At 39.1% G+C, this 14816-nt stretch overlaps 1 protein-coding gene across 3 annotated transcripts in view; it reads right to left on the bottom strand.

Annotated features, from left to right (window-relative positions):
* LOC124794765 (glutamyl aminopeptidase-like) overlaps nucleotides 1–14816 on the bottom strand; it is a 278588-nt gene that overhangs the window by 48289 nt on the left and 215483 nt on the right. For all 3 annotated transcript variants that reach the window (XM_047258386.1, XM_047258385.1, XM_047258387.1), the window contains 2 exons: nucleotides 12910–13093; nucleotides 7370–7591 (listed from right to left, as the gene is read on the bottom strand). In XM_047258386.1, the coding sequence (XP_047114342.1) occupies nucleotides 7370–7591; nucleotides 12910–13093 (406 nt within the window). The remainder of the gene's footprint in view (nucleotides 1–7369; nucleotides 7592–12909; nucleotides 13094–14816) is intronic.

Genomic DNA, 14816 nt, shown 5'->3' with positions numbered 1-14816 from the left:
GCCAAGAACTGATTAACCAGACTAAAAATGACCCAGATTTTTTGAATAGAGTAATTACAGGTGACGAAAGATTCCAGGTTCATTAAGACCGAAAAAAGCATGGTAAAGTCAGTCAATGGTGAAGACAATGTTGGTGTCATCGTAACTGCCGTCTGCTTCACGTCTGCTGTGCAGCGAGCTACCTTAATTTAAGTATTAACTGTATTTTTCTTACTTGTCACTTCTTCTTCCATGTGTTTTTGCTTTTAGGAAGCTTTAATTGTCGAGTGCTAGTAATAGTGTTCCATAGACTTCGTGTTTGTTTTGAATACAGTCAGAGAGAGTCCCTTTAGTCAACCATAGTGCCAGTAGTGCTAGTGTTTGTTTTCAATACAGTCCAAAGACAGGTAGTGCTGTTTTCATTGCTTTCTACAAGAAGTGGCTAGCAATCACAGTTTAGTCAACAAGCAGCCGCCTTTAGTGAATTAGCAGTCTAGTTAAAAGTTGATTAACTCTACAGTAAATTGATTCCTTAGGATAGATAGGATGTGTGACTGCTGTGTACAGAAGCAGGAGGAGCTGGCCACTGTTCGCGAACAGCTGAGCGTGTTGATGGCCACGGTCAGCCGTCTTCAGGCTGCTGCCTCGGAGTGTAGCGGCAGTGAGGAGTCTGGTGCATCGCATGGTACACCCCAGGTGTTACATGCTTCACCCACTGTCCCTGCTGTCGAGAAATCTTCGCGAGTACCGGGCGCAGTTGGGCCACCCTCTCCCAAATGGGAGTGGCGGGTTCAGCGGCATTCGCGGCGCACGAGGTGGAGGGTAAATGTGGAGGCTAGCCCTGTGGCATTGCCCGCTCTGCCTGTGAGTGGACATGTGGCTGCTCGTTCAGCAAGGTCCGAGCAGGCACACGGGGGGAGGAGTTTATTAGTTATTGGGAGCTCCAACATTAGGCGGGTGATGGAGCCCCTTAGAGAAATAGCGGAAAGGTCGGGGAAGAAGGCCAGTGTTCACTCTGTCTGCTTGCCGGGGGTCTCATCCGAGATGTGGAGGAGGCCCTGCTGGCAGCGATAGAGAGCACTGGGTGCACCCGACTGCAAATTGTTGCTCATGACGGCACCAATGACTCCTGCCGTCTGGGTTCAGAGATCATCCTCAGTTCGTACAGGTGGTTGGCGGAATTGGTGAAGGCGGAAAGCCTCGCTCATGGGGTGGAATCAGAGCTAACTATTTGTAGTATCGTTCCCAGAACCGATCACGGTCCTCTGGTTTGGAGCCGAGTGGAAGGCTTAAACCAGAGGCTCAGACGATTCTGCGGAGATCTGGGGTGCAAATTTCTCGACCTCTGCTATCGGGTGGAGAAATGTAGGGTCCCCCTGAATAGTTCAGGCGTGCACTACACGCCAGAAGCGGCTACAAGGGTAGCGGAGTACGTGTGGGGTGCACATGGGCGTTTTTTAGGTTAGAGAATTCCCTCCCTAGGCCTGACAAGACGCCTCCTGAGACGCGGCAAGGTAGGAGTAGGCAAAATGCAACAGGGAATAACAATATTAATGTGCTAATAGTAAACTGCAGGAGCGTCTATAGAAAGGTCCCAGAACTGCTCTCATTAATTCATTAATAAACGGTCACAACGCCCATATAGTACTAGGGACAGAAAGTTGGCTGAAACCAGACGTAAACAGTAATGAAATCCTAAACTCAGATTGGAATGTATACCGCAGAGACAAGCTGGACAGTGAAGGGGGAGGTGTGTTTGTAGCGATAAGAAGTGCAATAGTATCGAAGGAAATTGACGGAGATCCAAAATGTGAAATGATTTGGGTGAAGGTCACGGTTAAAGCAGGCTCAGACATGGTAATTGGATGTCTCTACAGGCCCCTTGGCTCAGCAGCTGTTGTGGCTGAGCACCTGAAGGATAATTTGGAAAATATTTCGAGTAGATTTCCCCACCATGTTATAGTTCTGGGTGGAGATTTTAATTTGCCGGATATAGACTGGGAGACTCAAACGTTCATAACGGGTGGCAGGGACAAAGAATCCAGTGAAATTTTTTTAAGTGCTTTATCTGAAACTACCTTGAGCAGTTAAACAGAGGACCGACTCATGGCGATAACATATTAGACCTTCTGGTGACAAACAGACTGGAACTATTTGAAACAGTTAACGCAGAACAGGGAATCAGCGATCATAAAGCGGTTACGGCATCGATGATTTCAGCCGTAAATAGAAATATTAAAAAAGGTAGGAAGATTTTTCTGTTTAGCAAAAGTGACAAAAAGCAGATTACAGAGTACCTGACGGCTCAACACAAAAGTTTTGTCTCAAGTACAGATAGCGTTGAGGATCAGTGAACAAAGTTCAAAACCATCGTACAATATGCGTTAGATGAGTATGTGCCAAGCAAGATCATAAGAGATGGAAAAGAGCCACTGTGGTACAACAACCGAGTTAGAAAACTGCTGCAGAAGCAAAGGGAACTTCACAGCAAACAAACATAGCCAAAGTCTTGCAGACAAACAAAAATTACGCGAAGCGAAATGTAGTGTGAGGAGGGCTATGCGAGAGGTGTTCAATGAATTCGAAAGTAAAGTTCTATGTACTGACTCGGCAGAAAACCCTAAGAAATTTTTGTCTTATGTCAAAGCAGTAGGTGGATCAAAACAAAATGTCCAGACACTCTGTGACCAAAATGGTACTGAAACAGAGGATGACAGACTAAAGGCTGAAATACTAAATGTCTTTTTCCAAAGCTGTTTCACAGAGGAAGACTGCACTGTAGTTCCTTCTCTAGATTGTCGCACAGATGACAAAATGGTAGATATCGAAATAGACAACAGAGGGATAGAGAAACAATTAAAATCGCTCAAAAGAGGAAAGGGCACTGGACCTGATGGGATACCAGTTCAATTTTACACAGAGTACGCGAAGGAACTTGCCCCCCTTCTTGCAGCGGTGTGCTGTAGGTCTCTAGAAGAGTGTAGCCTTCTAAAGGATTGGAAAAGGGCACAGGTCATCCCCATTTTCAAGAAGGGACGTCGAACAGATGTGCAGACCTATATCTCTAACGTCGATCAGTTGTAGAATTTTGGAACACATATTATGTTCGAGTATAATGACTTTTCTGGAGACTAGAAATCTCCTCTGTAGGAATCAGCATTGGTTTCGAAAAAGACGATCGTGTGAAACCCAGCTCGCGCTATTCGTCCACGAGACTCAGAGGGCCATAGACACGGGTTCACAGGTAGATGCCATGTTTCTTGACTTCCGCAAGGTGTTCAATACAGTTCCCCACAGTCGTTTAATGAACAAAGTAAGAGCATATGGACTATCAGACCAATTGTGTGATTGGATTGAAGAGTTTCTAGATAACAGAATGCAGCATGTTATTCTCAATGGAGAGAAGTCTTCCGAAGTAAGAGTGATTTCAGGTGTGCTGCAAGGGAGTGTCATAGGACAGCTGCTATTCACAATATACATAAATGACCTTGTGGATGACATTGGAAGCTCACTGAGGTTTTTTGCGGATGATGCTGTAGTATATCAAGAGGTTGTAACAATGGAAGATTGTACTGAAATGCAGGAGGATCTGCAACGAATTGACGCATGGTGCAGGAAATGGCAATTGAATCTCAATGTAGCCAAGTGCAATGTGCTGCGAATACATAGAAAGATAGATCCCTTATCATTTAGCTACAAAATAGTAGGTCAGCAACTGGAAGCAGTTAATTCCATAAATTATCTGGGAGTACGCATTAGGAGTGATTTAAAATGGAATGATCATATAAAGTTGATCGTAGGTAAAGTAGATGCCAGACTGAGATTCATTGGAAGAATCCTAAGGAAATGCAATCCGAAAACAAAAGAAGTAGGTTACAGTACACTTGTTCGCCCACTGCTTGAATACTGCTCAGCAGTGTGGGATCCGTACCAGATAGGGTTGATAGAAGAGATAGATAAGATCCAATGGAGAGCAACGTGCTTCGTTACAGGATCATTTAGTAATCGCGAAAGCATTACAGAGATGATAGATAAACTCCAGTGGAAGACTCTGCAGGAGAGACACTCAGTAGCTCGGTATGGGCTTTTGTTAAAGTTTCGAGAACATACCTTCACTGAAGAGTCAAGCAGTATATTGCTCCCTCCTACGTATATCTTGCGAAGAGACCATGAGGATAAAATCAGAGAGATTAGAGCCCACACAGAAGCATACCGACAATCCTTCTTTCCACGAACAATATGAGACTGGAATAGAAGGGAGAACCGATAGAAGTACTCAGGGTACCCTCCACCACACACCGTCAGGTGGCTTGCGGAGTATGGATGTAGATGTAGATGTAGGTGTTTTTTATTTTTTTATTTATTTATTTTTTTATTCTACTGGTATTGTGCATTATGAATTTACCCCTGCAGGACAGACAATTAACCAGGAATACTGCAAATGTGTCCTTGAGCGTTTGCATGAAACGGTGCAGAAGAAAAGGCCTGCATTGTGGAAAGACAGGAGTTGGATGCTACACTGTGACAATGCTCCAGCTCATCGTGCCTTCTCCATAGTTGAATTTTTGACCAAATTCAACATTCCTGTGCTTCCACAACCACCATATTCCCCTGATTTGGCCCCTGTGGACTTCTACCTGCTTCCTAAACTGAAATTTTCACTGAAAGGGAAGCAATTAGACTTGATTGAAGACATCCAGACAAATACGGAGAGCCTCCTTAACACACTTCAGGAAAAAATTTCCAGGAATATTTCCAAAAGTGGAAACACCATTGGAGTCAGTGTGTTCAGTCAGAGGGGGACTGTTTTGAAGGAGATAGATCACAGTGGCGTGGACGTACCACCATTGTACAGTTACAAGCCCATTCTTAAAACTTTCCAATCACACCTCATATGTATGAAGTAATCTAAAAATAACTACCGTAATTATCTGTGTGTAAATAGATCAGCACCATGCACAACATACTATACAGAGGCAACCAGAAATGGTTAATTTTGCCTATTAATGTGTAGCATGTATTATAGCATAGCCTCTGGGAAAAAAAAGAGTGTTTAAATTAAATTATCGATACTCAACAAAGGAAGTGCTATATGCACTCTCAGAATAGTAATTTGTAGTATCTTTGTCATTTGGTACAAAAGGGATGACCTTTTTTTACTGTCTTCTTGGTTCTGACGTTCTAGCTGACAGGCGCTTATTGTTCACGGTCTGCAACTAATACAATTGTCTGTAGCAAAATTAGTAATATTTTGAATATGTATGAAACTACTGCTTATAAAAATTGTGTTTCTGTCAGTAGCAAGTACCTTTCCTGCCCATCATTTAGTTACATAATAATTAAATGTTGCCCTGGCCATTTTGTATAGGCTCATTGTTGTAGCGATGCCATTGATGATAAAAATGATATAAGCTATTTTAATTGTCATTTAATGCTAAAGGTATTAAAAAGAATAATCTCAATAAATACAAAATGGCATTGTGTAATATTTTCCATTCATATTTGTCCAGAGGTACAGTTTTATTAAGAGTAATTTCTATAAATGTGTATGCTGCCACTGCACATGGGCAGCTATTCTGGAACATCAAGCCTCACCGAAAAAATAATTAAGCATTGTGTTTAATTGGCTTATCATGTAATATCAAAGGAAGATTTTTTTTAATCCATCGTAAGACGGATGTCTTCAAGTTGGAATACATATGACATTTCTGGCGATAGTGCCCTGAGAAAATTTAGCCGTGGCTTGTAACAAACATAAGAGAATTTTTAACAAAAAATTTCATTCAATTATCAGAATATTCTCTTTAAAAAAGTTACCTGATATTATAACTTGACTCGTCCATCTCTTCATGGTTGGATTTACTAAACACAACATGTGAATGAATAGACGAAAAAAACTTTCTGAATTACCCTTGTACATATGTCTTTTTACAGTTTATTTTGATATTTTGTTTTTTGCTGAAGGTTTAGTATGATTGTGGGATAGTAGCTTTTTCATAGTGCATGACGTGCTATTTTATATGAGTGAAGTGGTAAGAATAAGACCAGATAAAAAGTGCACAGTTTACAAAAAACATGTAAAACAGTAATTGCTACTGATTGTTTTTGTGGACATTCACTTCAAAAAGCTATTTTTAAAATGTAACTTAATCCCAAACATTCATGATTTGTGTATTCGCAACATGAATATGATGTCTTGAATGGAAAGATTTCAAACAATGAAATGAATAAAGGCAACCACTCACAACATAGACAAAACATTCAGCAGTGGATGGGAATATAACCAAGATGCTGAATAACAAGGATTTGTTCATATTTCTTGTACTGAAGAAGAATGGAAAGCTTGGATGCTGACTTCAAATATTAATTTCCTTACGTGTTTCCATGCTTTGCTCAACACATTTTTTTCACTCCACTGTTTGTTTTCCATCCATGATTTTACAGTATCACACTGATGGAAAGAGCATAGTATTCTTACATGTAAGGAACAATCCGCTACTCTGCCATCCAGTATAGTAAAAGACTAGTTAATGATTCACTTTTTGCCTTCCACATTGTTTTTGAGCCTCAATCTTGAGATAATTCTGTTTATTTTCTTAATGTAGGACGGCTTTCAACAGGATTACCTTTCTTCCTTTAATAGGTTCATACCCTACTAAACATTTACCAACTGCATTATTCATCCATCTGAACACACATTATCAGTATGTCTTTGAATAACTATAAATTTTGATTTTCTTACAATAATACTGCACTTTTTAGTTTAAAACTAGAGGTTTATTACAGAAAATCACAAAATAAACAATAAATGTTTTGTAATTTAAATAATATTTTCTTGAAAAGTGCCTTTAACAACTGTCCACTAATTTGAGCAATACCTGTAGCAGGAATCATATATAGATTGAAGTACGCATGTTGTTCTCAATCAGACAATGCGTGTGTAAGTGAACATTATGAACATTGTCTGAAATTGCTGCTGGTATGTATATGCTGCATACAAATGAATTAGAGTGACTGCTGTTGGAATAAATAAAGCCAAACTTTCGTCTAGTAGAGAGAAGACAAAAAGGATTTTCAATTTATTTTCATTCTGTTTCAGCTGAACACATTATCGTGATTTTATTTTTGTTACACAGCAGTGGTGGTACTCAGTCAACATTAGCATTCTATAATTTGTTTGTCTATCAGTCTGCAGATACAATATTTACCAAGTTGTTTGTTTTCTTTGAGAACTCTCAGTTCTGCAAGGGAGCTCCAAAAAGCCAATGTATTTCATTTCATCTGACTGTATGTGGTGAATACCATAAGAAACATGGTAAAGGCAGTAATAGGAGAGTAACAACTACTGTTACTTACAAGTAACCTTATCAGCCATTGGTTCACTACCTACTTTTGAAGATGAGGGCCTGAGTCTTCCCAGCCAACATAGCGTGTGACTGGTCCCAGAAGGTGCTTCAGGTATTCGAGGAAGAGCTTATATGCTGTTGTTTCTGACAAACGTTTACTCCAGGATTGAAAATGCTCCAATGCAGCTGCCCATGGTACATAATCTTGTTCCTTCAATAGGTAAAGAGATAACTCCAGTGCAATTGATGCATTCAGCACTCCAGCTCTGTAAAATAAACATACATTGGTAAAGATTACTGCCACAGATTTTTTAAAAAAATTACAGTACTCATTCATTAATGAAAGGCCTTATTATTATTCAGCTTTTTGTTTGCTTTTATCCTTAAGCATGAGCATTATTTTATTAAAATCAGACCATTGTTAATGAAGTTTGTGGCTGAAGGATGAGAAAGCATGTTTTGATAAATATATGGGACAAAGGCAGGAGTTTGGAGAAAACATGAAAGAGGAGATACACCAAATTTTATTTGTAGATTACAGTTTTTAATTAATAAAAATTAATTAGTTCGCTGAATGCTACCAAAATTCTTTTACAAGGTGTATTTTTTATAATCTTTATTTTTCAAAGAGTGACAGACTAAGTACATTTACAAAATGAAACTTAATAGACCACTGCAACCCATCAGCTTGATTCATCTGCAATATAGTGGTGCAGTAGATAGAGTTCAGGTCTTTATGACCCTAGTGGTCGGAATTGTTTTACTGTGTCACTTAGTTTCTGTAACAACTTAAGGTAAAAAAATAAGACTTAGTTTGTGTGTACGTTTTGAAATGTAATAAGGTAATGGTGAAGTTTAAACCTTGATTATATTAAAACCAAACTTGTAGCAACAGGATGTAACTTTGGTTTAAGTAGTTCATAAGATTCATTTTCAAACAGCGAGATAAAAATTGATAGATGAGGAGGCTTTCAACCTAGCAAAAACTCGAACAGGGCACACACTTTCTGCCACCATCTGTACAGCTGTGTTCCTTTGCTCCAGGAAACACTTATCTCTAACTATTAGTTGTTCTTCCGAAGCAAAGCCGTGAGACACAGCACTGAGTTCCACCTGCATATCTGAAGTTAGATTGGAAATTTGTAGTCCAGAAGCAACTGGCAAATAACATACCAAATCCTTTTGAGATTTCATTCACCCGGTCTACAGGAAAGAAGCACCAAGTCAATGCTGTGAGCAAGCAGAAGATGCTTTTGCATCTCTCTTCAGTTACTATCACTACAGTGACAAAACACATGTATGAGGAACTTAGTTTCCTGAGCAGAACTGTAGATTCACTTTATATAGCCTTATGTGTAGCTGAACAGCACAAAACCTTGGTATGAGACAGTGTTAGACCTATTTTGTGTAAATGTCATGCATTATAGATGGAAATGGTGTAAGTATTATGGTATGCATGTTCATGTATACACTGAAGTTATTTCAGAATAATGTTGATATTAAAAATGTTTTCATGTTCCATGCCACACAACTTCAGTTCTCACTTACCTGTAAGCGTAAGGTGAAGGGTCCTAAAAGTCATTAAGATATTAGTTAACTAAGTGAGTGGTGGTGGAACACACTTTCATCACCAAAAATTAGTTGAAAAAGAGCGAAGTGTTGACACAAAACACTTGACCATCAAACTGAGTGCATGAGTGCCCCTGCCTCATTTAGATTCTCTATGCAATTTCAATATCATTCAAAATACCTTTCAAGGTTTGTCTGGTTATTGTGAGTATACAAGACCTGCTTCTAGCTCAATGACAGCAAATGAATGTTAAACTTTTGTGGTATATTCCATTTTGGTGGTTTGAAGCATATACATCCACACTCTGCAAACCACCGTAAAGTAATTTCACTGTTCAACATGTTAGGATTTCTTCTACAGCAGCCCCAAGTTAAGGAACATTAAATGTGGAAGCAACCAAAGGTCAAAATAAAATGTAGATGAGTCACAAATTTTTGTTCACATATAACAGGAAAAAGTGTAACACGTAATGTTTAGTGAACAAAAGGGTGTTAATTATGTAACCATGTACTAAATAGATTATGTTAACCTTTATGGAGGAGTATCTTTAATTTATGCTCTAAGTCTTGTTTCATGTAAGAATGTATAAGGATTGCTCTCGCTGTATTTGTGATCATAGCTAGTCACATTGTATATGAACTGCTGTGTCAAGGTCTGCAATTTACAAAATACTTTGAATATGTGTGTTAAAAGTTCACCTTGTATTCATTTAAGTAACATAAGCATCCTCTCCATATCAAATATGCAAGTCTTTCCAGCTTTTCAGTGTAACAGCAGCTGCTAATACTAGTATAATTAGTGTCAAGCCAATTCAAATTTAAGCAACTTAAGGTGATTTTTCACGGGAATGGATATATGTATAAAGATGAAATTTATGTCATATAATAAGGTCTACTGTCCCTTGGTGGTGTCAAAAATTGAAGATTCTAAGTCATTGTAATCAAAAGATATGGCCATTTGTGTCACATATTTTGATACTCACATACACACTCATCAAAACCTATAGGGTACTTCCCACTGGTCTAGACCAATGAAATTTGGCAAGAAACAAGGCTTCACAGTACAACTAAAGCAAAAAATCTGAAATTTATTGATTTGTAATTATATCACATAAATAGATTCATTTTTCATTTGCTATTTATCTTAAAATTGAAAATATTCTTGAAAACCTTGGAGTTCATGGGACCTATGTCTTGCCAGTATCAATGTCTATTACAGGCAAAAATTTTCAAGATTCTCAATTATGGCAATGGATGAACTGTCTATATACATAATTAAGTTTGAACGGAACCTTCAATGTGTGTGTCATACTCATGTGCGGCCAATTGTTTCAGCTTATAAATGTCCATACTTGCAACAGCCTTTAGTCTGTACTGAATTAACGAAAGGAAAATCCACGAAAGAAAATTTCACTCATCAAAATACTTATTGTTCAGAATTAGTGAGAGAAAGTAATGATGTGTCATCGGTCCTGACCTATTGCAAATACCATATGTATGCTGATGACCTTCAGTTGTATCTAAGTGCGAAACCAAGCAATCTCAAGAAAGCTATTGAAAATTTCAATACTGACCTCGATGCACTGTCAAAATGGGCACAGGACATAGGTCTAAAACTAAACCCATCTAAAACCCAAGTGGTATTTGTTGGTCACTCTAAGCTCATTAGCCCAAAACATCGGGAATCCGTACCACCTCTTATCCTAAATGGAACAAATATTAACTTCTCGCCCTCAGCAAAGAGTTTGGGAGTAATAATAGATGAAAATCTAAATTGGACAGAGCACGTAATTGCAGTGTGCAAAAAAGCATCAGCATCTCTTCATGTCCTACAAAAATATAAAAAACTCTTCCCTTTCGATCTGAAAAAGAAATTAGTACAAACGCTTATACTCCCAATCATTGACTACAGTGATATTATCCTACAAGGCCTCTCTCAGGAAAATTCCCGACATCTAGAACTGGTCACGAATGCCTGCGTCCGATATATCTGTGACGTTCAACTTTTTGATCACATTTCACCAGCATATGCAAAATTGTCCTGGCTGCGTGCAGACAAACGCAGAGATTTCCATACACTCTGTCTCATCTACTGCCTTATAAATGTACACTGTCCCTCATATCTCTCCTCGTCCCTAACACTCATGTCGGAACAACATGACAGAAACACACGTTCCAATCATAATAAAATCCTCTCCGTTCCACTGCATCGCTCAGTCACCTTCTCCAAGTCCTTTACAGTAGCGGGAACTCGACTCTGGAATAACCTCCCTCGTTATGTTAGAGAACTTAAAAACATGACCGGCTTCAAAAAACAGTTAATGACGTATCTACTTAAGCAACAGTAATGCCTTCCTCTGTACATGAGTGCACTTCACCTCATTACTTCCCTCTCTCCCCCTCCTTAAACCTCCCTTACCCAAAACTCGCTATACTAGTAAACATCTACTTTACACACCAAAATATTAATGTACATCTGCACAAACCTTCATTACTATTGCCAATCTTTCTCATGTTTATCATTATTATTTGATTTTTTGTTTTACTGTTATTATTATTGCTTTTATCATAATCTGTATGTATAGCAACTGTTGTAAAAATACTTCCGCATTTACTTTATTAGGTCTTAGCCACTAGTCTTTATTCATATTGTCACTAGAGTAAGCTAATTTTCTCATTTAAACTATGTTCATGATGTTACTCTGGTGTGTGAAATGCTGCATGTGTGGAACACTGGTCCGATGTAAGAGAGGGCCTGATGGCCCTAATCTGATCAGGTTAAATAAATAAATAAATAAATTTAATTCAAAGATATTATCTCAGAAGGGAAGAACAACTTTCACTGAGCGAAGTGATGTGGTTGTTAGCACACTGGACTCACATTTGGGGGGACGATGGTTCAAACCTGCATCTGGTCATCCTCACTTAGGTTTTCTGTGATTTCTCTAATCCACTTCAGGCAAATTTTGGGATGGTTCCCTTGAAAGGGCACAGCCGATTTCCTTCCCCATCCTTCCTTAACCCAATGGGACCAATGACCACACTGTTTGGTCCCCTCCCCCAAATCAATCAACCAACCAACCAATAACTTTCAGTTTCCTATTTACAGCACTCTTGCAATTTGATACTGATATCTGAAGGTAAAATTAAAGGGCCATTCATGATCTAAAGGCTAAATGATGAGACACACTATACCTATCATTCAATTTGCATGTGAAGTATGGTACCAAAGAAAGGGTAAATGCCTCTATGCTCACTGTAATTAGACTAACATTGTCTTTGCAGTCCCTATGCAAATGAACCATGAGAGGCTATAATGTACTCATAGATGCCTTACCCAATAATGGATCTTGAAACACTGTATGCTACCACAGGTTAGTTGTTGTCATTAATCAAATCTCTCCCAATTAAGATTTTGCAAAATTTCTGTGACACTCTCTCACTGAAATGTAGTAATGTGGAATAGCTCCAGGCTTTGTCGCCCCTACTGTGTCTTAGAATTCACCTACATCATTCAAAATCCCCATTTCTATACCATACGAAAAGTGCTTTTTCTTAAAAAAATTGTAATTAAGGAAATATTACTGCTTATCAAGACTATGGAATAAACAATCAAATTTCAGAAATCCAGTATTACTGTGTTTTAGCTCTCATTTGTTGTGACAAAAACATGTATACTTTTAACAGAAAAACAACCAACAGTGCAGCTTATTTCATTTGTTTCTAATCCATAGTAGCAAAAGGAGCATGAAGAAATTGAATTAAGTTACTGCTCTGTGAGGATTCCAACAAAAATATTAGATAAGTGATTTGTGATAATCCACACTATATTCTGGTTTAATGCTGATCATCAAGAAAATCAGGTTTACAGAGAGCAATGACAAAAACCAATGCACAGAAAGAGTCCATCAGAGACAAAACACAGCAAGGAAATGTATTTGGGTGTAGAACAGAAGTGATGTTGAAATTTCTCCACATTTATTGCAACGATAAAACTATTTTGGAAAGCATTTACCTGCATAATGTGAAAGCATCATCAATGAGGTTAGCTCTGTCAGCAGGACTGAACACTGTGTGGTTTTCATGAAGTGTGGTGATTATAGACATCCACATTGATTCCTCATACATTACTCTATAGAAGCCAGACTGATTTACATTAACTTTGATCCATTCCACATCTGAAGGGACTTCAAATTTCACTGAAACGAATACAAAGATGGTAAACAATCACTTTCATTTCAGATAAGCTCAATTCGGTATTAGTCAATATATCATTTATAATTATAAGTTAGATATTACTGGAGCATATAATATTTCAATCTAGGTTCATAATGAACCATTGAATAAGTAAAGGTAAAAACTCATTGAATAGCTGAGACACTGACTCGTGATTAGACACACAAACAAAACTGATAATGTTGCTAGCTTTGAGACGAACGCTCCTTCATAGCTAATAGAATACTCATAGTCCAGGATGACTACTTCCTGCCAACAATGCATCTCGACTGTGATGAAAAGTGTGTGAAGGTAGAAAAGGTGCAGGGAGCAGACTATGAACACCTCCCAGGAATAGTTGGAAAGGAGTGCCCGCCTCATTATCAGCATTATCTCAGACTGAAAAACTGAACACTTCACAAGGCCTTCAACTACACATTACCATGCCTGAAAATGAGGAATGTCCCACACACAATCCTTCCCATCCCTCTCACAGTGATATACCACTACCTACCCAATCCACAAAATATTGTAGCCCATCTTTATGTCACACCTACTACCAAACCCTTCACACAAAACTGTGGTAAAGAGTACAGCAACCTCTCAGTGGCCGATCATGCTGCTTAATGCAACACACCAGATTTCAGTGGCTCCTTCACAAACCGTGCCATCTGCATCTTTTCCCTCAACACTAACTTCTCGGAATTACTTGGATGGAAATTGTCTTTGCAACACCATCTTTGGAGTAACCAAATGCAAGATATGTCCTAAAACCCCACCCAACACATCCCATTCCCATCCCGCTACAGGCTATCTTATGCTATCAGAGGCAGGGACATCTGTGAAAGCAATCATTTCATTTATCAGGTCTGCTGTAATTTCTGCACAGTACTTTTTATGTGCATGACCACCAGCTGTCACCCTTGTATGAATGGTCACTAACAAACTGTGGCAAAGAGCAGTGGCAGATCATGCTGCTTAAGCAGCATGCCTGACTTCAATGACTCCTTCACAACCCATGTCATCTGGATCTTTTCCCTCAACGGTAACTTCTCAGAATTACATGGATGGGAATTGTCCTTGCATCACAACTTTTGGTCCCATAATTCTCCTGAACTCAATCTCTGCTAGACACTTCCCCACACTCACCTCCACCCCTGGCCCATGGCCCTAACTTCACTCAACTGGCACTCACACCATTCTCTCTGCAATCTCCTTCTTCCCAATTCACTCCTCCATGTCACTGCATGTCGTGTGCATCTCCCTCTGATTGCAGCCACATTCCTTTCCTGTGTGCCCATTGCCTCTCCCTCCCAGTCACCTGCCATTCATCCCCAATCCTCTCTCCTGTTAACTACCACCTTTCTCTCCCTGCCCACTTCACCTCACACAGTCCGCCATCCCAGCTGAGCTGCAGTGTCGGCACAATGCAGTCAGTTGGGATAATGCAACTGTGCTGTTGTAAGGGTGCATATGTGTACTCTACAGTTGCAGAGGAGGATTCACCAAAACCAGAAATGTTCTCAATCTTATTTATGTGTTATATGCAAGTTAGTACCTCAACTATTTGGTGAGGTGCTGCCATTACACATTAAACTATTTATATTTCATCAGACACATTCCGTTAACATTGGCTGCCAATAAAGGTTACAAAGATACTTAATCATCTGGTAAAAAGAATAATCAAAGTTTTAAGAGTGGCTTGGC

Source organism: Schistocerca piceifrons, chromosome 4 (assembly GCF_021461385.2).
Source record: "Schistocerca piceifrons isolate TAMUIC-IGC-003096 chromosome 4, iqSchPice1.1, whole genome shotgun sequence".
In the NCBI taxonomy this organism is placed as follows: domain Eukaryota; kingdom Metazoa; phylum Arthropoda; class Insecta; order Orthoptera; family Acrididae; genus Schistocerca; species Schistocerca piceifrons.
The sequence above is the reverse complement of the archived record's forward strand: the minus strand, read 5'-3'. Positions and strand labels throughout refer to the sequence as shown.